A 23,532-nucleotide genomic window follows, 5' to 3' on the forward strand; every position below is an offset into this window, starting at 1 on the left:
TACCATACTACAAACAAACACATGTTAATATACCATACTACAAACAAACACACGTTAATATACCATACTACAAACAAACACACGTTAATATACCATACTACAAACAAACACACGTTAATATACCATACTACAAACAAACACACGTTAATATACCATACTACAAACAAACACGTGTTAATATACCATACTACAAACAAACACATGTTAATATACCATACTACAAACAAACACGTGTTAATATACCATACTACAAACAAACACATGTTAATATACCATACTACAAACAAACACGTGTTAATATACCATACTACAAACAAACACGTGTTAATATACCATACTACAAACAAACACGTGTTAATATACCATACTACAAACACATGTTAATATACCATACTACAAACACATGTTAATATACCATACTACAAACAAACACATGTTAATATACCATACTACAAACACATGTTAATATACCATACTACAAACAGACACGTGTTAATATACCATACTACAAACAAACACATGTTAATATACCATACTACAAACAAACACATGTTAATATACCATACTACAAACAAACACATGTTAATATACCATACTACAAACACATGTTAATATACCATACTACAAACAGACACGTGTTAATATACCATACTACAAACAAACATGTGTTAATATACCATACTACAAACAAACACATGTTAATATACCATACTACAAACAAACACATGTTAATATACCATACTACAAACAAACACATGTTAATATACCATACTACAAACACACACGTGTTAATATACCATACTACAAACAAACATGTGTTAATATACCATACTACAAACAAACACGTGTTAATATACCATACTACAAACAAACATGTGTTAATATACCATACTACAAACAAACACGTGTTAATATACCATACTACAAACAAACACATGTTAATATACCATACTACAAACAAACACATGTTAATATACCATACTACAAACAAACACATGTTAATATACCATACTACAAACAAACACACGTTAATATACCATACTACAAACAAACACACGTTAATATACCATACTACAAACAAACACATGTTAATATACCATACTACAAACAAACATGTGTTAATATACCATACTACAAACAAACACATGTTAATACACCATACTACAAACAAACATGTGTTAATATACCATACTACAAACAAACATGTGTTAATATACCATACTACAAACAAACACATGTTAATATACCATACTACAAACAAACACACGTTAATATACCATACTACAAACAAACACACGTTAATATACCATACTACAAACAAACACATGTTAATATACCATACTACAAACAAACATGTGTTAATATACCATACTACAAACAAACACACGTTAATATACCATACTACAAACAAACACATGTTAATATACCATACTACAAACAAACATGTGTTAATATACCATACTACAAACAAACACGTGTTAATATACCATACTACAAACAAACACGTGTTAATATACCATACTACAAACAAACACATGTTAATATACCATACTACAAACAAACACGTGTTAATATACCATACTACAAACAAACACGTGTTAATATACCATACTACAAACAAACACGTGTTAATATACCATACTACAAACACATGTTAATATACCATACTACAAACACATGTTAATATACCATACTACAAACAAACACATGTTAATATACCATACTACAAACACATGTTAATATACCATACTACAAACAAACACATGTTAATATACCATACTACAAACACATGTTAATATACCATACTACAAACAGACACGTGTTAATATACCATACTACAAACAAACACATGTTAATATACCATACTACAAACAAACACATGTTAATATACCATACTACAAACAAACACATGTTAATATACCATACTACAAACACATGTTAATATACCATACTACAAACAGACACGTGTTAATATACCATACTACAAACAAACATGTGTTAATATACCATACTACAAACAAACACATGTTAATATACCATACTACAAACAAACACATGTTAATATACCATACTACAAACAAACACATGTTAATATACCATACTACAAACAAACACATGTTAATATACCATACTACAAACAAACACATGTTAATATACCATACTACAAACACACACATGTTAATATACCATACTACAAACAAACACATGTTAATATACCATACTACAAACAAACACATGTTAATATACCATACTACAAACAAACACATGTTAATATACCATACTACAAACAAACACATGTTAATATACCATACTACAAACAAACACATGTTAATATACCATACTACAAACACACACATGTTAATATACCATACTACAAACAAACACATGTTAATATACCATACTACAAACAAACACATGTTAATATACCATACTACAAACACACACATGTTAATATACCATACTACAAACAAACACATGTTAATATACCATACTACAAACAAACACATGGGGGAGGGAATAGAGGGAATAGAGAAAGAGAGAGCCGGAGAAAGTCAGGGTAGTCGCGCCAAGGCAGCCAAGTAGGCCAAGCCGGGAAGCGCCAAGCTAAACATCAACGTACCAAGATCGAAGGCCCGACCGAGTTGGGAGCGCCAGCCGCAAATAACGTAAGTCGCTAAAAAAGGTCGAAGGCCGGAAAAGTACAATCGCGAAGCGCCAAGGCGGCCAGGTAGGCCAAGCTGGGAAGCGCTATCGCGAGGTGCCCGACCGAGTTAGGAGCGCCAGCCGCAAATAGCCGTAAGTCGCAAAAAAGGTTGAAGGCAGGATAAGCACGTACCAAGTAAACATTAACGTATCAAGATCGAAGGCCCGACCGAGTTGGGAGCGCCAGCCGCAAATAGCTGTAAGTCGCTAAAAGGTCGAAGGCCAGAAAAGTACAATCAACTACTGGCGCCTGCAGATCTCAATTAACTTCCGGTAATCAGATCTTCCTTTTGGGGGATCTCCTAGCCTATGCAGGTGCCCTCCTCTTGCCTCAAGAGCAGCGCCACTGGCCAATGGAGTCAAGCGCCAAAGTATTTGCCATGCATGCCGATTGCTAAATAAAGTTTGTCTAATCCTACCAACTGGCCTCTCCTGATTGAAGTGAGGTCTCCCGACCATAGTTCAAGCAGAAGGCCACTCACGCGTAATCCGATCTCAACGTGGTCAAAAATCCTAGTATGACGTCTGCTATGACGTCAAACATGACGTCAGTTAATCCTCATATATATAGCAAGGGTTCTACGTCACCTCTCTCTCTCTGGCCGATCATAGCAGCAGCAGCCCACGGCAGTCCATCTCCCTTGAAGCCGGCCTCCGAAGCGTTGTTTTGCCCCACCCACCTCCCCAGTCCACCACCAACGAGTCTTGACTCCCGATCCCCCACGGGGGGGGGGATCTCCTAGCCTATGCAGGTGCCCTCCTCTTGCCTCAAGAGCAGCGCCACTGGCCAATGGAGTCAAGCGCCAAAGTATTTGCCATGCATGCCGATTGCTAAATAAAGTTTGTCTAATCCTACCAACTGGCCTCTCCTGATTGAACTACAAACAAACACATGTTAATATACCATACTACAAACAGCTTAAACGCTGCTGGGCGGAGGAGATGATGCACTCTCTCTCCTTGTCTCTCTTCTTAGGTAGGTATTGCTGCTATAAATATTCTTTATATATTTTATATTCGAGATATATCTTTATTTATTTTTTACCTACCTATTTATGTGAGCTCAAATAGTCCTGGACTCTTATTACTTTTAAGTTCATGTACGTGTCTTTTACTACTTTTAAGTACATTGTACGTGTCTTTACTACTTTTAAGTACATCGTACAGATCCCCTGAGGTGTGTTTTTATTTTGTTTTTATTTTACTTTTATCCTGTGTTTACTTGATCCTTTTTCTGCTGGAAAACTGCTGCCATGCTCCATGTTTGTTTTAATTTGTTCATGTTTTGTTTTTTCATGTATTCGCTATGCTTTTTATGTCTGCTGCACACAAATTGCCCTTCGGGGACAAATAATAAACTTGAATCTTGAATCTTGAATCTACAAACAAACACATGTTAATATACCATACTACAAACAAACACATGTTAATATACCATACTACAAACACACACATGTTAATATACCATACTACAAACAAACACATGTTAATATACCATACTACAAACAAACACATGTTAATATACCATACTACAAACAAACACATGTTAATATACCATACTACAAACAAACATGTGTTAATATACCATACTACAAACAGACACGTGTTAATATACCATACTACAAACAAACATGTGTTAATATACCATACTACAAACAAACACATGTTAATATACCATACTACAAACAAACACATGTTAATATACCATACTACAAACAAACATGTGTTAATATACCATACTACAAACAGACACGTGTTAATATACCATACTACAAACAAACACATGTTAATATACCATACTACAAACAAACATGTGTTAATATACCATACTACAAACAGACACGTGTTAATATACCATACTACAAACAGACACGTGTTAATATACCATACTACAAACAAACATGTGTTAATATACCATACTACAAACAAACACATGTTAATATACCATACTACAAACAAACACATGTTAATATACCATACTACAAACACATGTTAATATACCATACTACAAACAGACACGTGTTAATATACCATACTACAAACAAACATGTGTTAATATACCATACTACAAACAAACATGTGTTAATATACCATACTACAAACAGACACGTGTTAATATACCATACTACAAACAAACATGTGTTAATATACCATACTACAAACAAACATGTGTTAATATACCATACTACAAACAGACACGTGTTAATATACCATACTACAAACAAACATGTGTTAATATACCATACTACAAACAAACACATGTTAATATACCATACTACAAACAAACACATGTTAATATACCATACTACAAACAGACACGTGTTAATATACCATACTACAAACAAACATGTGTTAATATACCATACTACAAACAGACACGTGTTAATATACCATACTACAAACAAACATGTGTTAATATACCATACTACAAACAAACATGTGTTAATATACCATACTACAAACAAACACATGTTAATATACCATACTACAAACAGACACGTGTTAATATACCATACTACAAACAAACATGTGTTAATATACCATACTACAAACAAACATGTGTTAATATACCATACTACAAACAGACACGTGTTAATATACCATACTACAAACACACATGTGTTAATATACCATACTACAAACAAACACGTGTTAATATACCATACTACAAACAGACACGTGTTAATATACCATACTACAAACAAACGTGTTAATATACCATACTACAAACAAACACATGTTAATATACCATACTACAAACAAACACGTGTTAATATACCATACTACAAACAAACACATGTTAATATACCATACTACAAACAGACACGTGTTAATATACCATACTACAAACAAACATGTGTTAATATACCATACTACAAACAAACATGTGTTAATATACCATACTACAAACAGACACGTGTTAATATACCATACTACAAACAAACACACGTTAATATACCATACTACAAACAAACATGTGTTAATATACCATACTACAAACAGACACGTGTTAATATACCATACTACAAACAAACATGTGTTAATATACCATACTACAAACAGACACGTGTTAATATACCATACTACAAACAAACATGTGTTAATATACCATACTACAAACAAACACATGTTAATATACCATACTACAAACACACACGTGTTAATATACCATACTACAAACAAACATGTGTTAATATACCATACTACAAACACACACGTGTTAATATACCATACTACAAACAAACACATGTTAATATACCAGACTACAAACAAACACATGTTAATATACCATACTACAAACACACACGTGTTAATATACCATACTACAAACAAACACATGTTAATATACCAGACTACAAACAAACATGTGTTAATATACCATACTACAAACAAACACACGTTAATATACCATACTACAAACAAACACGTGTTAATATACCATACTACAAACACACACGTGTTAATATACCATACTACAAACAAACACGTGTTAATATACCATACTACAAACACACACGTGTTAATATACCATACTACAAACAAACACGTGTTAATATACCATACTACAAACAAACACGTGTTAATATACCATACTACAAACAAACATGTGTTAATATACCATACTACAAACAAACACATGTTAATATACCATACTACAAACAGACACGTGTTAATATACCATACTACAAACAAACACGTGTTAATATACCATACTACAAACAAACACATGTTAATATACCATACTACAAACACACACGTGTTAATATACCATACTACAAACAAACACATGTTAATATACCATACTACAAACAAACACGTGTTAATATACCATACTACAAACAGACACGTGTTAATATACCATACTACAAACAAACATGTGTTAATATACCATACTACAAACAAACACATGTTAATATACCATACTACAAACACACACGTGTTAATATACCATACTACAAACAAACATGTGTTAATATACCATACTACAAACACACACGTGTTAATATACCATACTACAAACAAACACATGTTAATATACCATACTACAAACAAACACATGTTAATATACCATACTACAAACACACACGTGTTAATATACCATACTACAAACAAACACATGTTAATATACCAGACTACAAACAAACATGTGTTAATATACCATACTACAAACAAACATGTGTTAATATACCATACTACAAACAAACATGTGTTAATATACCATACTACAAACAAACATGTGTTAATATACCATACTACAAACAAACACATGTTAATATACCAGACTACAAACAAACACATGTTAATATACCATACTACAAACAAACATGTGTTAATATACCATACTACAAACAAACACATGTTAATATACCAGACTACAAACAAACACGTGTTAATATACCATACTACAAACAAACATGTGTTAATATACCATACTACAAACAAACATGTGTTAATATACCATACTACAAACAAACACATGTTAATATACCAGACTACAAACAAACACATGTTAATATACCATACTACAAACAAACACATGTTAATATACCATACTACAAACACACACGTGTTAATATACCATACTACAAACAAACACGTGTTAATATACCATACTACAAACAAACATGTGTTAATATACCATACTACAAACAAACACATGTTAATATACCATACTACAAACAAACACATGTTAATATTAGGGGTGGGAATCGCTGAGTAGCTCACGATACGATATCGTCACGATACTTGGCCCTCGATAACGATATTATCACGATACAGCGATAATCGATATATTGGAAGACGATACATCACGATACCTGTGTAACTGAAGAGAAAAAAATACCCCTAAAAGGCAAGAAGCAGGTATTATGTATTTATTAGCAGAATTGACATGAACTCTCTGAGTTCACTCACTCACTCATACCATTTTCGATACCACGGAGGAAAAGTTCCACATTAAGTCTTTTTATTATTATTATTAAAACAAGAAAACCTATATAACCTACCTACCTATATAATTTCTAAAAGTAGATATTAATGATCAAACATTTCCATTCATGTAGCCTACAGTATTTCTGTTTTTGTTTCAACTACAAACATAAATAAACGTCAACTTGAAACTATGTTTCAACTACCACACACAGCATAATATTTTAGCCTGTTTATTATTATTTATTTTTTTTAAATAAACATATCGATACTTGGTGCCAGTGTATCGATAACGTATCGCAAGTGGAAATATCGCGATACCGTGAGTATCGATATTTTGTCCCACCCCATTTTAGGTCGTTCATGTGACTCATTAGCCGTGTTCGGAACGGTTCACTCATTCACTCACTAATCATGTAGTTGTAGTGATGGGATGATGATCAAATTAGTTTTCGGTTTTCACAAAAGCGTGTTCCAAGGGAACAGTTTGGAACCTAGCTTATTTCCTGTCAGTTCTCCCAAGTAAGCTGCGGGGAATTTACAATGTTTGTGTTGTCGAGTTGAAACCGTCTATATAGTGAATCAAATTGTAATAGGGAATGGTTTGGAACAGGGCTATTCTTTCCATTTTGACAAAACGTTTCCCACAGATGGCAATTCAATATTTACTCTCCTGTGTGGATTATCATGTGTCTCTTCAAGCTTGTTTTATCACCAACACTTTGACCACAGACTGAGCAAAGAAATGGTTTCTCTCCTGTGTGGACTATCATGTGTATCTTCAAGGATGTTTCTCGACCAAAACCTTTACCACAGACTGAGCAAAGAAATTGTTTCTCTCCTGTGTGGACTATCATGTGTGCCTTCAGGGATGTTTCTCGACCAAAACCTTTACCACAGACTGAGCAAAGAAATTGTTTCTCTCCTGTGTGGACTATCATGTGTGTCTCCAAGTTTGTTTTTTGACCAAAACCTTTACCACAGACTGAGCAAAGAAATGCTTTGTCTCCTGTGTGGACTATCATGTGTCTCTTTATGTGTCCTCTCTTACCAAAACCTTTACCACAGACTGAGCAACTCCAGTGTTTCTTCCCAAGAACTTCACTGTTTGTCTCTGAGTCTAAACCTGACTGAGGTTCACTAGTTTCGATCCATTCTTCATTACTGTCGTCAGTCTCATGTTCAGAAGAGTCTGGAGTCTTGTCATCACTAGCTGGTGGTAAACGACTTGCTGGATCTAAGTTCCTGACTGGTTCTGATACTCCACAGTCCTCTCCACCAGCTTCTGTTTTCATCAGTTCGGTTGAGCTGCTGGCTAGAGGTTCTACCTCTCTGTTCTCCTCAGTTTGGCTTTGATGAAGCTGTGAGGACTTAGGTTTTTCTTCCTCATCTTCACTCTTCACAGGGACAGCAGTGAATGGGAACTTGGTGATATGGGCCTCCTCCAGCCCTTGAAGCTGTTCTCCTTCATGACTGGTCCAGAGTTCCTCCTCTTCCTCTTTAATGTGTGGGGGCTCTGGGTCCTCCTGGTCCAGACTGACGCTCCACTCCTGCTGCTCAGCGGGAGCTTCTTCTTTATTGACCAACAGCTGCTGAAGGTCTGAAGGCAAGGCTTCTCTGTGTAACCGCACAGCGTCCATCAGTTTTCGTTGTCGGTCGATCTCTTCTGAACGAGTAACTTCCTCCTCGTACTCTGCTCTCTTTCTTTCAAACAGCCCAAATATGACTTCAACAGCAGCAGTTAGGCACTGCTTCACCGCTCTCAGCTTCTGGACTTTAGAAATTTTACAGTTCACACAGTGACGACAGGAACGTTTCCTCCTGAACTATTTACTGACAAACGATATTATTCAAAGCTCCAATAGCTTCACAGCTAACCTTAGCTTCACAGCAAGTAGACATAGACTGGCCTTTGGCTGAATCTACTATCTAACCATGTGAAGCTGGCAGAGCTGACTCTTATAGCCCTCAAATGTGAAATCATTACAGTATGACATCATATGTGACATCATAAGTGAAATAACTACATCAGTGAAATCAATGACATCATCACTGTCGACATCATAACCTTCAACAGTGACCTCATGTCAAGAGTGACATCACCAGTGAAATTATCAATGGTGACATTATCATCATCTATGACATAATCACTGGCATCATCACTGTTGACATCCTTGGTGACATCATCATCATTGACAACAGCACTGATCCATCATCATCATCATCGGTGACATTATCTAACAGTAGCTGATGGTGCTCGCAGCTCAGGAACAGGGAGTTCCGGTGCCGCAGGCTTCCTGTTCCTGAGCTGTGGGCACCATCAGTTACAGTGCTGCAGGCTTCCTGTTCCTGAGCTGTGGGCACCATCAGTTACAGTGCTGCAGGCTTCCTGTTCCTGAGCTGTGGGCACCATCAGTTACAGTGCTGCAGGCTTCCTGTTCCTGAGCTGTGGGCACCATCAGTTACAGTGCTGCAGGCTTCCTGTTCCTGAGCTGTGGGCACCATCAGTTACAGTGCTGCAGGCTTCCTGTTCCTGAGCTGTGGGCACCATCAGTTACAGTGCTGCAGGCTTTCTCTGTTCCTGCGCTGTGGGCACCATCAGTTACAGTGCTGCAGGCTTCCTGTTCCTGAGCTGTGGGCACCATCAGTTACAGTGCTGCAGGCTTTCTCTGTGTCTGAGCTGTGGGCACCATCAGTTACAGTGCTGCAGGCTTCCTGTTCCTGAGCTGTGGGCACCATCAGTTACAGTGCTGCAGGCTTCCTGTTCCTGAGCTGTGGGCACCATCAGTTACAGTGCTGCAGGCTTTCTCTGTTCCTGCGCTGTGGGCACCATCAGTTACAGTGCTGCAGGCTTCCTGTTCCTGAGCTGTGGGCACCATCAGTTACAGTGCTGCATGCTTCCTGTTCCTGAGCTGTGGGCACCATCAGTTACAGTGCTGCAGGCTTTCTGTTCCTGAGCTGTGGGCACCATCAGTTACAGTGCTGCAGGCTTTCTGTGTCTGAGCTGTGGGCACCATCAGTTACAGTGCTGCAGGCTTTCTCTGTGTCTGAGCTGTGGGCACCATCAGTTACAGTGCTGCAGGCTTTCTCTGTGTCTGAGCTGTGGGCACCATCAGTTACAGTGCTGCAGGCTTCCTGTTCCTGAGCTGTGGGCACCATCAGTTACAGTGCTGCATGCTTCCTGTTCCTGAGCTGTGGGCACCATCAGTTACAGTGCTGCAGGCTTCCTGTTCCTGAGCTGTGGGCACCATCAGTTACAGTGCTGCAGGCTTTCTCTGTGTCTGAGCTGTGGGCACCATCAGTTACAGTGCTGCAGGCTTTCTCTGTTCCTGAGCTGTGGGCACCATCAGTTACAGTGCTGCAGGCTTTCTCTGTGTCTGAGCTGTGGGCACCATCAGTTACAGTGCTGCAGGCTTCCTGTTCCTGAGCTGTGGGCACCATCAGTTACAGTGCTGCAGGCTTTCTCTGTGTCTGAGCTGTGGGCACCATCAGTTACAGTGCTGCAGGCTTTCTCTGTTCCTGAGCTGTGGGCACCATCAGTTACAGTGCTACAGGCTTTCTGTTCCTGAGCTAAGGGCACCATCAGTTACAGTGCTGCAGGCTTTCTCTGTGTCTGAGCTGTGGGCACCATCAGTTACAGTGCTGCAGGCTTTCTCTGTGTCTGAGCTGTGGGCACCATCAGTTACAGTGCTGCAGGCTTTCTCTGTGTCTGAGCTGTGGGCACCATCAGTTACAGTGCCGCAGGCTTCCTGTTCCTGAGCTGTGGGCATCATCAGTTACAGTGCTGCAGACTTCCTGTTCCTGAGCTGTGGGCACCATCAGGTACAGTGCTGCAGGCTTTCTGTGTCTGAGCTGTGGGCACCATCAGTTACAGTGCTGCAGGCTTCCTGTTCCTGAGCTGTGGGCACCATCAGTTACAGGCTTTCTCTGTGTCTGAGCTGTGGGCACCATCAGTTACAGTGCCGCAGGCTTCCTGTTCCTGAGCTGTGGGCACCATCAGTTACAGGCTTTCTCTGTGTCTGAGCTGTGGGCACCATCAGTTACAGTGCTGCAGGCTTCCTGTTCCTGAGCTGTGGGCACCATCAGTTACAGTGCTGCAGGCTTCCTGTTCCTGAGCTGTGGGCATCATCTTCTTAAAAGATACACAGACACACACACACAGACAACTTCAACTTTATTATTCAAGTTCAAGTAGTTTATTGTCATATGTATAATACAATGTATAATACAATGAAATTATTTATGCTTTGAGCACCCTCAGCCTTACATACACAAGGACATGGTCACAAAGACCGACAGAAAAAGGGTGTAGACCTACATAACTATGTAGGCTACACGTGATACAGACATGTCTGTACACAGTACGTGTAGACATGACACAAACCACAATACAATACAGTACAGTAATGGTGAACAACAAAGTGACAGTGCGTTGCAGTGTGTGTGAGTCAACTGTTCAGCAGCCTGACTGCCTGTCATCTGACTACTAGTCATCTCGCACGCTACGCTGCTCGCCGAGCTGGCCCTGCAGCTCGCATACGCAGCTCGGCCGCTGCACGGCGTCGCCCGCAAGCTCGGCTGCTGCGTGGCCTCACCTGCCCTATTGGCGCGCGCGCGCATAATGTCTTCCTCTCTCTCTCTCTCTCCCTCAGTCACTCTCCCTCTCCTCGCTCTCTCTGTCTCTCTCGTGTGTGTGTGTGTGTGTGTGTGTGTGTGTGTGTGTGTGTGTCACACAGTACTGCTATAAACAGGAAAGCCTGTGATTCTAGTGTGAGGACTGGAGTGGACATGTAGGCTGTTTGTCTAACTGTGCTGTTCCCACTGTCTCCAGAATGGCTTCACACCTCTCCACATTGCCTGTAAGAAGAACCACATGCGCTCCATGGACCTGTTGCTCAAGCACTCTGCCTCCTTAGAAGCTGTCACAGAGGTGAGACAGTTTGTTTTCCAACTGATCCTCATCAGGCAGACCTCGCCTTTTCTATCAAGCAGGCGTTTAGCATTTTACATATATACCGCTATAAATAAATAGTAGTCAATCTGTTTGTTTTACAAACAGCATGTATATGGATTAGAAAATAAATGACAATGAAAATGTGAAGTTTTAGATTGATATAGCCCCTCTGTTCCTTAGGCATGGCTGTTAGGAATGATGTTTTTCAACTGAAACATCCCATCCAACACTGCTAATGCCAATATAGCACATGTGACTAACAAGCTAACAAGCTAGCCTGTCCCTTTACTTCTCAATGGCTAAAACAATAAAACCTGTTTCCTGTGTGTGTGTGTGTGTGTGTGTGTGCACGTGCGCGTGTGTCCGTGCAGTCTGGTCTCACTCCTCTCCATGTGGCAGCGTTCATGGGCCACTTGAACATAGTGAAGAACCTTCTCCACAGAGGGGCTTCACCTAATGCTTCCAATGTGGTGAGGGCTCCTTGTGTCACTTTTCACTGTGAAGACATTCTTCAAGTAGAGATGTATTGCAGAAAGTCACATGATCTCACTGCATTCGCATTGCCCCACTTATATCACCGCTATAATAAGGCGAGGAGGGGTTCAATTAAAAGCATCAAAATATTACTATAATTATCAAAACAACAAAATATTGCTCTTCATAGGAATTGTCAACTCGTTATACTCTGTGGAGTGGGCGGATTCAAAGGTCTGGCCCCAGGCAAAGATAGTATATATGACTTGAGTCCTTGGTTGATAAAGCACACTGAATCCTCTAAATAGTGCATGGTGAAATGTATTTTGTTCCTCCAAAATGTCTGGATATACACTCTTGGTACACAGTACGCTATACCATCTATCAAGAAAACTGCATTGAATGATGTTGTCTTGTAGTGTGAGTGACGTGTTTATCTGTGTTGATCTAAACCAGAAAGTGGAGACTCCGCTCCACATGGCCTCCCGAGCAGGACACTGTGAAGTGGCTCAGTTCCTGCTGCAGAACACGGCGCAGGTGGACGCCAGGGCCAAGGTACCACTCTGTCTGCTTTCACCCGTCCTGTTATCCCCTTATCTGTTATCTCCACCTGTGTGTCATATTGCATCCACATTCATTTGTAGTCCTTTAGCTGATACTCTCATCCAGAACAACGTGCAGGCATATTTATTATCTATCCATCGTAGACTAGATGGATAGATTACATGGAACAAGTCATGCCTGCTTCCCTACAATGATCATGTATGGCAGAGATGTGCAACATGCCTGGTATAGTTGCCATCTCGCAGTTGTAAGCAGCATAAAAACTGTATCAAATGACTTCTGCAAATCAGAGAGATTAACACGTTCACTGCCATTGACGAGATATCTCGGCTTACAAAATCCAACGGTTGACTGCCAATGACGAGATATCTCGTCTTAAAAAAAATAATAATAATTTGACGGTGGGACGTGGATCAACTCCCCCCACGTCTCCTATAAAATTATTGGAGCCACCGAACGTGTACAACCCATTCCACCGACCCACTAAGTGGCGACAGTGCTCTCCAAACTAGAAAAAGCAGACCCAAAACTGCAGGGGAACGCGCGATGAAACCATTCTCATACTGTAGAATGGATTGGCGAAAACGCTTTCGCTTTCGCGCTGATTGCTGGCGGTGAGGGATTGCAAATTTGCATAATAGATTACGGGTGGAACACACTTTGAAACACGCAGCATAAATAAGACCAGAATCGCAAAAGCTTCATCAAAGCTCTCAACCGAAACCGCAAGAAACGAGCGAGCCCATCCAGACTTGCCCAGCGGCCGCCAGCAGACAGGCACAGCAGCAGCAGCAACAGAAACGAGCTTGTGACACGCCCGCTGCAGCCAAGAAGAACACACACGGAGGGAGGAGTTTGAAGGAGAGGGGTGTTTCCTGCTGTTATGGAGGAAATTACTGTTCAAAACTATTGTTTAGATGTCTGACGTCTTACTGATGCCAAAAATGAATGGTTAAAGTGACTGTTCTATCGAATTTCACAAAAAGCTATTTATCTCAGCTTAAATTTTCAGACGCTGAAACCATGCTGTATTCAAGTGCTAATGCCTACATAACTACTAACTCTACACACACACACATTCTATTAGTTCTTTTTAGATATTTTGTGTTCACAAAATCTTAGCAGAAAAGAATCCTCAGGTCTTGAAAGATGAGCCAGAATCCTCAAAAAAAACCTTGGCAGAAGCTACCTACAGAAAAAAAAAACGGCTGGCAGTGAATGTGTTAAAAAATATATTTTAAGAAAAAATGAGGGATGGACCGATATGAAGATTTTGGCCGATGCCGATAACTGATATTAAGATTGCTGTTATGGCCGATAACCGATATTTACAGATGTCGATATGATCTGTATAAGAACACATTTCTATGATAATAAAAAAAATTACATACTGAAAAACACATGTAAACACTAAATTTGAAAAAGTACCGTAATGCATTTCTTTATTTCAAAAACATTTGTAAAAGCCCATAAATCATAGATTTACTGCATTATTTCATCTCAATGTGAAGAATTTGGATGATACCGATAACCGATTACATTGCAACATCGGACCGACACCGATATGTTAAAAAATGACTAACATCGGCCGATACCGATATGATTGCCGATATATCGTGCATCCCTAGAAAAAATCAAAGAGGTCTTGGTGCTGTCCAGTTTTGAAGCTGTAGTGTACATAATAAGCTAAATTATATACATGGGTGGGTGGTATAGGTTGGTTTAGGTGGCTGCCCAGTAGTAAAAGGTTGCAGGTTTTATCCCTGGTATCCAATATTGACAAAGTGTCCCTTACTGTATCCAGGGCACGTAACCCCCATGTACTGAAGTAATGCACACTGTTTTTACATTGGCTTTTTGGTCGTGAGACTGCACCCAAGTAGCACTGCTCTCCAATACACTCTCAAGGGGCCAAGCAAGCTCCAGGTAGCCTGGGTAAACCCAGCCTCCACGTGACCTCCATGCAGTGGCGGACTGCATAATCGGGCACGTCGGGCAAATGCCTGGTGGCCTGGCCTGGCCTGGCCTGCAAATTTTTTTTTTTTTTTTTTTTTTTTTTTTTGCAGGCCAGGCCAGGCCACTCACTGAACAGCAGGCCAGGCGCTGAATACTGGTTTACTAGTGGTTTTATTACTTTATTCAGGGTTAAAGTGGGTGCATCTCATTGTAAAATTGGACTTGGCCCAAATTGGGCTTCAAACGGCCCAAATCGGGCTTCAAACGGCCCAAATCTGGCTTCAAACGGCCCAAATTGGGCTTCAAACGGCCCAAATTGAGCTTCAAACGGCCCAAATTTTTCGCGCGTCGGCCCGTATCGGCCTGGCCTGCTTGGTATCTAATGCCCAGCCTGAATTATGATCCCAGTCCGCCCCTGCCTCCATGTACCATCAGTCACGCAGAAAAAGGAAACTTACGTTACAGGCATAGTCTGTGACGTCACGTTGAAGGCTGGGTTCACCCAGGCTAAGCTCCAGCTGCACCCAAACAGCGATGGCATGTCTTTTCAACACAACAACGCTCACAATACATTGAAGTAAAAAAAAAAAAAATGAACACAATCAAAAGCTAGGAATATAAGGCCCAGGTTGAAAATAACAGGAATGTCCCTTTAAACAACCGCCATTGTCTAGTGGGATTTGTTTGTCCGGTAATAATAGCATGAACCAAGCTCTCTCCCCTCCGTGCCTTGTGTAGGATGACCAGACCCCCCTACACTGTGCGGCCCGTATGGGCCACAAGGAGCTGGTCAAGCTGCTCCTGGAGCACAAGGCCAACCCAGACGCAGCCACCACCGCAGGCCACACCCCTTTACACATCGCCGCCCGCGAAGGACATATCCACACCATCCGAATCCTGCTGGACGGAGCGGCACAGCAGACCAAGATGACCAAGGTAGCATAGAGAGCATCATGAGATAGAACAAAGTGCAATAGAGACACTGCATCAAATAGGCCATGCCCATCACGGGGGATAAAAGCTCCGTTCATTTCCACACACCAGCGTCATTCTCCTTGAATTACACATAGCTAAAAGCTGTTGTGTCGGTGGGCTGCGCACACAACACATGTAAAAAATCGCCAGTTAAAGTTTTAAAGTTTTTTTGTACTCCCGAGGAAAACAAGGAAGCCATTGAGAATTGGCGAGAAGAAAAATGTGGATGTTGCTGTCAGTGAAGTAAGTTGGAGTGTTCATCTTCCGTATATACGATCTTTTTGTGCAACACCCGACCATGTACGCGACATAGGAGAACGCCAGGATTGGACAGGAGTTTGTGTTTTCCCCCGATTTGGGCGTGGTTTCTGAATGATGACCCGTTCCGCAGTGTCTCTATAGATAGAACAATCATTCAGCCTCAGCTGGTCTTGATCAGGCATGTGTGCAGATACAATCTTCTGTTGTCTGTCTGTTTGTCTAATATTTAACTTCCCCTCTTTGAGATCTCTCCTTCATTTATCTCTGTTTTATAGTCATCTACAGGGTCTCTTACATCTTTATAATTATCCCATTTTCTCATTCTATCATTGAGTTTCAATGTGGAGTTACCGCCTGCTGTGCTGAGAGTAGTCCTACTTTACTACGGTACCACCTGCTGTGCTGAGAGTAGTCCTACTTTACTACTGTACCACCTGCTGTGCTGAGAGTAGTCCTACTTTACTACTGTACCAGCTCGCCAGTCGCTCTCAATACTCCCTCGTTTGAAATATCGAAAGTCAGCACGCAAGTGACTCGACGAATCGGCTCGCTGGGACGCAGTGCTTTTTGACGTTGTGTTATGGTTACATTATAACTTGGTGTTTCTGAGTGAAGAGACTATCTCTCCAGCTCCATACATAGGCAATATGTAGGCTAGCTGGGTGGACAGATAGTCAGATAGATAGAAAAACATTAAAAACTAAAGTTATTTTGAGTTTGAAAACTCCCGCACGCACACACAGACACACACACACACACACACACATACAGTACGACCGAACACATGATCCCCTCCAGGCATTCGGCTGGCGGAGATAATACGTATTTTATTATTGATAAACCTTTGGCGTGTTTTACAGCAGTAAGCAACATGGTAATGGTAAACAGCTTATTTTATTTTTGTATTTTAATGTATTTATTCATATTTCTGGAGCAGAAAGGCTTTACTCCGCTCCATGTGGCCTCTAAATATGGAAAGGTGGATGTCGCTGAGCTGCTGCTGGAGCGAGGAGCCAACCCCAACGCAGCCGGGAAGGTGAGACAACCCACACTACACAGCGTTATTATTATAACGGCCATGTCATATTCCACTGCACTACTGTAAATATACTGTACTGTGTGTGTGTGTGTGTGTGTGTGTGTGTGTGTGTGTGTGTGTGTGTGTGTGTGTGTGTGTTTAATAGAATGGTCTAACCCCCCTTCATGTAGCTGTCCATCACAACAACCTGGATGTTGTTAAACTCCTGGTCAGCAAAGGAGGATCTGCACACAGCACTGCCCGAGTAAGACACACACACACACACACACACACACACACACACACACAAAACACATTAGCCTCCATGCATATCGTTATGGAGCATTGACACAATCAGATTTAAAGCACTCTCACACTAAAGCATTTGAGTTTAACTCCAAAATGAGACATCGAGCGTATTCATAGCTTTCAAGGGGCGTTACGTGCTGCCGGGAACGCCCACCTGGCGGTCAAAAAGAAAAACTTGTTCATTCCGCTGCCCGCCGCGTCGACTAGTTTCTCACGCTGCGTTTGTTCAGCCAAAATGCCGGATACCTGTTGTGCTATCGGTTGCACTAACCGACGAGGAGACACGCCTGGCTTGTGCTTTTACAGAATGCCATCGGAGAAAGAAAACTCAGACAGGAGGAGGTTGTGGATTTGTGCGATTAGACGTGGTTCAGTCGCTGGGGAGGGCAAATGGCTTTTTTTCTACCATCAAAGTACACACGTTTTTGCGGCCAACATTTCATCAAAGGTAAGCTCAAGTAACGTTAACGGGGTATTTTAATCATTATTGTAACGTTACTTGAGCTTACCTTTGATGAAATGTTGGCCGCAAAGACGTGTGTACAAACGGCTGAACAAACACAGCGTGAGAAACTAGTCGACTCGGCTGGCAGCGGAATGGACAAGTTTGTTTTTTGACTGTCAGGTGGGCGTTCCCGGCAGCACGTAACGCCCCTTGAAAGCTATGAATAGAGAGCCAAAGTGAAACGTCACTTCCTGCTTTCTCCCTGTACCAGCGCTGAGAAAAATATGAATGGCGGTGGACGGAGAATAAGGTTACTTTTTTGATCCCGTTTGAATTGTGCCACGGGGCGCCAACGCCAATTTTGTCAATTTAAAACGTCACTTTGCATGTCAAGAAAGTCGCAGTTTGTCGCCAAACTGTTGCACTAGAAGTTATAAATCAGAAAGCCTACATACACTGTCGCCTAAGTGACGTCACTTTCTCTACCGGCAAAGCTGAAGACCGGCGACATGACACGAGCTTCCACGAGCTATGTAGTTTTTATATGAAACTAACCCCTACGTTTCAGTTTGACGACAAACTGTGACTTTCTTGACAGAAAGTTCTGTTTTAAATGGACAAAATTAGCGTTGGCACCCCGTGGCACAATTCAAACGGGATCAAAAAAGTAACCTTATTCTCCGTCCACCGCCATTCATATTTTTCACAGCGCTGGTAGAGGGAGAAAGCAGGAAGTGACGTTTCACTTTGGCTCTCTATTAAAACAGTGATGCCATCTCTTAACTTTCTCAAGTAAAGTAGGTACATTCAAATTCAAAATGAAGACACAACAGATTTTTAAATGAGTCTGCCTGTCTGTCCAGCTACTGTCTGTGCATGTACTATATGATGCCCTTGTCTCTGTCTACAGAATGGCTACACCCCCCTGCACATAGCAGCCAAGCAGAACCAGATGGAGGTGGCCAGTGTTCTGCTGCAGAACGGGGCAGTGGCTAACTCTGAATCCCTCCAAGGCATCACGCCCCTGCACCTGGCCTCCCAGGAGGGCCGGCCCGACATGGTGGCGCTGCTCATCTCCAAACAGGCCAACGTCAACCTGGGAAACAAGGTGCGCTGTTAGACTGGATTATCAATCCCAGAGAGCACATTTAAGCAAGAAGGCCCAACAGGCCACGATTTACAGTGATTTTACAACAACTAAACACAAGCTCGCGCAACATGAGTGATTCTACAGAATTGGTTCAAAGTCAGAGTTATTATTAATAGTTTACTGTTATGTCAAATATTATTTCGAGTTTCAATAGATAATGATCTTAGGGAATATCTAAGATTTGCGTAGTTACTTCAAAGCTTCTTAAATTTGTTTTTTGGTTGTGGGACAGCAGTTTGCACCAGTTCTGTAGAATGGCGTCCTCAGTCAGACCACTTGCCTGCTGCAGACAGCAGACATCGCCCGGTTGTGTCTCGGCGGCATGGTGGCTCAGTGGTAAGCGATGTCGCCTCACAGCTAGAAGGTCCTGGGTTCGATTCTCACCTGGGACGCTGTGAGCGATGAATGAATGCGTGCCCGTCCGCATGTCCTCGAGTGCCCACCGCCTGGGTGGGGTGGTCAAAAGGGCCTTTCTGTGTGGAGTTTGCATGTTGTCCCCGTGCCTCCCGGGGGTTTCCTTCATATAGGAACCCCCTTCACCAAAACATGCAATATCCTGGTTGCTAATGTGGTTCCTCCTCTGGTCGTTAAGGGCGCCTGTTCGGAGGGAGGGGAACTGGTTGGAATAGCGTGAACCTCCCACGTGCTATGTCCTACCGGTGAAGCTTCCTCTGTCAGGTGAAAAGAAGCGGCTGGCTAACTGCCCATGTCTCGGAGGAAGCATGGAGCCAGTTTCGGCTCTCCCCAGATCGGCAGAGGGTGGAGCAGCAACCAGGATAAATAAATTAAATTAGCACTAATGGGGGATAAAAATGGGATAAAATAAATCGGGGGGGGGGGGGAATAAAGACATCTCCTGTCTGCCTGACTACGCTCTTCTCTCCTGACACAAGCAGATATTTAGCAGGCTAGATCTAAGTTTTTTCAGCAACTACAAAATGCAATATTGATAACAAAATGTATAATCATTCTTCCGCCAGGCAATGCATACGAGTGACTGGCAAGTGGCTTGTGTACTATGATGCACTTGTGACATTGTGGGTTCAAAAACCCAGCTGATAAACTCCTTTCCTGCACTTCCTGCTTTACTGCCTTTACTGTTTAGCATTGAACCTTCTGCTTTACTGCCTTTACTGTTTAGCATTGAACCTAAAGACCCCAATACCTTTAGAAAAAGAGAGCTTGATCATCTCATGTGCGTCTCACAGAACGGACTGACCCCTCTGCATCTGGTGGCCCAGGAGGGTCATGTGGGCATCGCTGACACCTTGGTCAAACAGGGAGCCTCCGTTTACGCTGCTTCACGGGTAAGACACGCGCCCTCTACTGGTTCACACAATGACACAATAAGCTGTATTCCTATAGAGTGCTGCTTCACGGGTAAGACCAGCGCCCTCTACTGGTTCACACAATGACACAATAAGCTGTATTCCTACCCACCTTATTTTTGAATGCCCTACTGTAAAAAATAATTGTGGGTACAAGGTCTGGTTTAACGTGACTTATTGTTGCAGCTTGCCATTTCCTTTGTTATACTCGGCTGCAGACCTATGCGGCAATACCGAATTATAAACCGGAAGCTGGAGCACGTTATAAAAGTTATAAATATAGTCACGTTATAAACAACTAACCGACGCTGGGGGTCCGTATGGAAACAGTGTTACTCGGAATGGTTAAAAGTTAAATCAATTTGGTCATTCAGTGGCGTTTCACTGCCATGTAAAGTAACTAACGCTAGCCGCTAGCATTAGCTACACTAGCCGACTACCCATAATGCATTACATTATCCCAGCACCCGAACGGCTGTAAAATCCTCATAGATGTTTTTTTTGTCAAGTTAAAATAGTCTATTACACCGGAAGAAGCACCCATCAGGCAGATCAGGCAAAAATGGCCGCCAAAAATAAGGTGGATAGAGTGCTGCTTCACGGGTAAGACACGCGCCCTCTACTGGTTCACACAATGACACAATAAGCTGTATTCCTATAGAGTAGCCGCAAGGGATGAGTCTCATCTTCACAAAGGAAGAGACCACTTTTATTATTCATGAAGCATTTTGTGAAAATCGTGATTTTGGGCGATCACATTTACGTTTCAAAAAATCATAAAAGTGGTGTTAATTTGTGAAGATTATCTTGCTGAACAGAAATGTTGCAGTTTCATAAACGTTTGTTAGCCACAGACCTTATTTCAAGCATCTAACTAAAGTCCCCATACAAAACTCCCATTGACCTCCAGACAAGGAAACAGCATGATGCTAACTTCCGGGTTAGCCTACAACAGGGGTGGGCAATTATTTTTCATGGGGGGCCACATGAGAAACCCAGATTGTTGCCGGGGGCCGAACAAATATTGTCATGCCGTTACCGGATGGGTAACTTTGATGATAGAGAGGGCCACAAAAAAGGTTTTGCTGAGGGCCGAACGGCGCCAGCGTGAAAGATTTGGTGCATTTGAAGCCACGTTTAGAGGAATAACTCATTTTAAATTAACAGTTGTGATGTCATTATTCAGTCTTAACCACCAATATTTCATCCTTTCTCACTCACTCCTATGTCACCACCTGCTCTCAGGGCTTGAAATTAACTTTTTTCACCACCTGCCAATATGGCTGCTAGATTTTAAAGTTACCAGCCAATTAGAATTTCCACTAGCCAAAATGTTTTTCTTGAAATAAATCAGAATATGAGTGGGTTAATTTAAGCATCAGTAAGTGGCCCGGGATGATCAAAGCCTGTGTTGAGGGTCACACAAGAACAAAAATGCACTCTTGAAGCTAAATAAATCCAAAACCAATGAGTTAATTATTTAAATTTCTAATTCAATGTAGCCTTTTAGTCATAAAGATTATTGAAAGATATTCCATATTCCAGACTGAAATGCTATAACAGAAGTGGAGTATTGGCCAGAATGACATGAACATTTGGACACTTATTCAGCGGGTATCTTGCATGTTGCGTTCAGGTGCACTGTGTAATTTTTTTTATTTTTTTTGCAATTCCATCGCGGGCCACACAGGTGGCGCCCGCGGGCCGCATCCGGCCAGCGGGCCGTAGTTTGCCCATGTATGGCCTACAAAAATACGTGAAAATACTTGAGGGGGTCTTCAATACACAAGAATTGAAAGAAAAGTGTTCAAATAAAGAATACCTTTTTTTTTTTTTTGCCAAAATCAAAGTCATCCTATAATAACAATTACTCTGTCTGCCTACTGTCCTATCAAATAAAGGCAAAAAAAAAAAGCCGCAAAAAATAATGTAATAGATGACTCTTATTTTAAATGAATGATCAGTTTTGTAACCTAACTCTCCATGCAGACTGTGTGGCGTGTTGTTGTGATTGTTGCCAGCACTTGTTTGGACATATTTGGGTGTAATATATGTTTATACATGTTTACACGAGATACAAGCTGCCTCTAATGAGGCGATAATGAGGCCTTTAAACGGCCGCCAACTGTCTCCCTCTCATCCTCTCATCCTCTCAGATGGGCTACACACCCCTTCACGTGGCCTGTCACTATGGCAACATCAAGATGGTGAAGTTCCTCCTGCAGCAGCAGGCTCATGTGAATGCCAAGACACGGGTAAGCTCTCTTCCCCTCTCTCACTGCACACACTCTCTGGATTTTCCTTAACACACACACACACAGGCACACAATATGCACACATTTCTACTAGGGATGCACCGATTGCCATTTTCTTGGCCGATTCCGATTTCCGATTTTTGAATAGTCTGACTTGCCGATACCGATTTTTGCCGATTCCGATTTTTTTTTTTAAAACAACAATTGACAG

At 41.4% G+C, this 23,532-nt stretch overlaps 1 protein-coding gene across 1 annotated transcript in view; it reads left to right on the forward strand.

The window, feature by feature from the left end:
• LOC310795494 (uncharacterized protein) overlaps positions 1-23,532 on the forward strand; it is a gene marked incomplete at both ends in the record, with an annotated part of 338,406 nt that overhangs the window by 235,028 nt on the left and 79,846 nt on the right. The window contains 9 exons of the mRNA XM_083657553.1: positions 12,464-12,562; positions 12,958-13,056; positions 13,517-13,615; positions 16,319-16,516; positions 17,754-17,852; positions 18,001-18,099; positions 19,499-19,696; positions 20,947-21,045; positions 23,223-23,321. Coding sequence (XP_083513679.1) covers positions 12,464-12,562; positions 12,958-13,056; positions 13,517-13,615; positions 16,319-16,516; positions 17,754-17,852; positions 18,001-18,099; positions 19,499-19,696; positions 20,947-21,045; positions 23,223-23,321 — 1,089 coding nt within the window. The remainder of the gene's footprint in view (positions 1-12,463; positions 12,563-12,957; positions 13,057-13,516; positions 13,616-16,318; positions 16,517-17,753; positions 17,853-18,000; positions 18,100-19,498; positions 19,697-20,946; positions 21,046-23,222; positions 23,322-23,532) is intronic.

This window comes from Poromitra crassiceps (genome assembly GCF_964638095.1).
Source record: "Poromitra crassiceps genome assembly, chromosome: 21".
Taxonomy (NCBI): Eukaryota; Metazoa; Chordata; class Actinopteri; order Beryciformes; family Melamphaidae; genus Poromitra; species Poromitra crassiceps.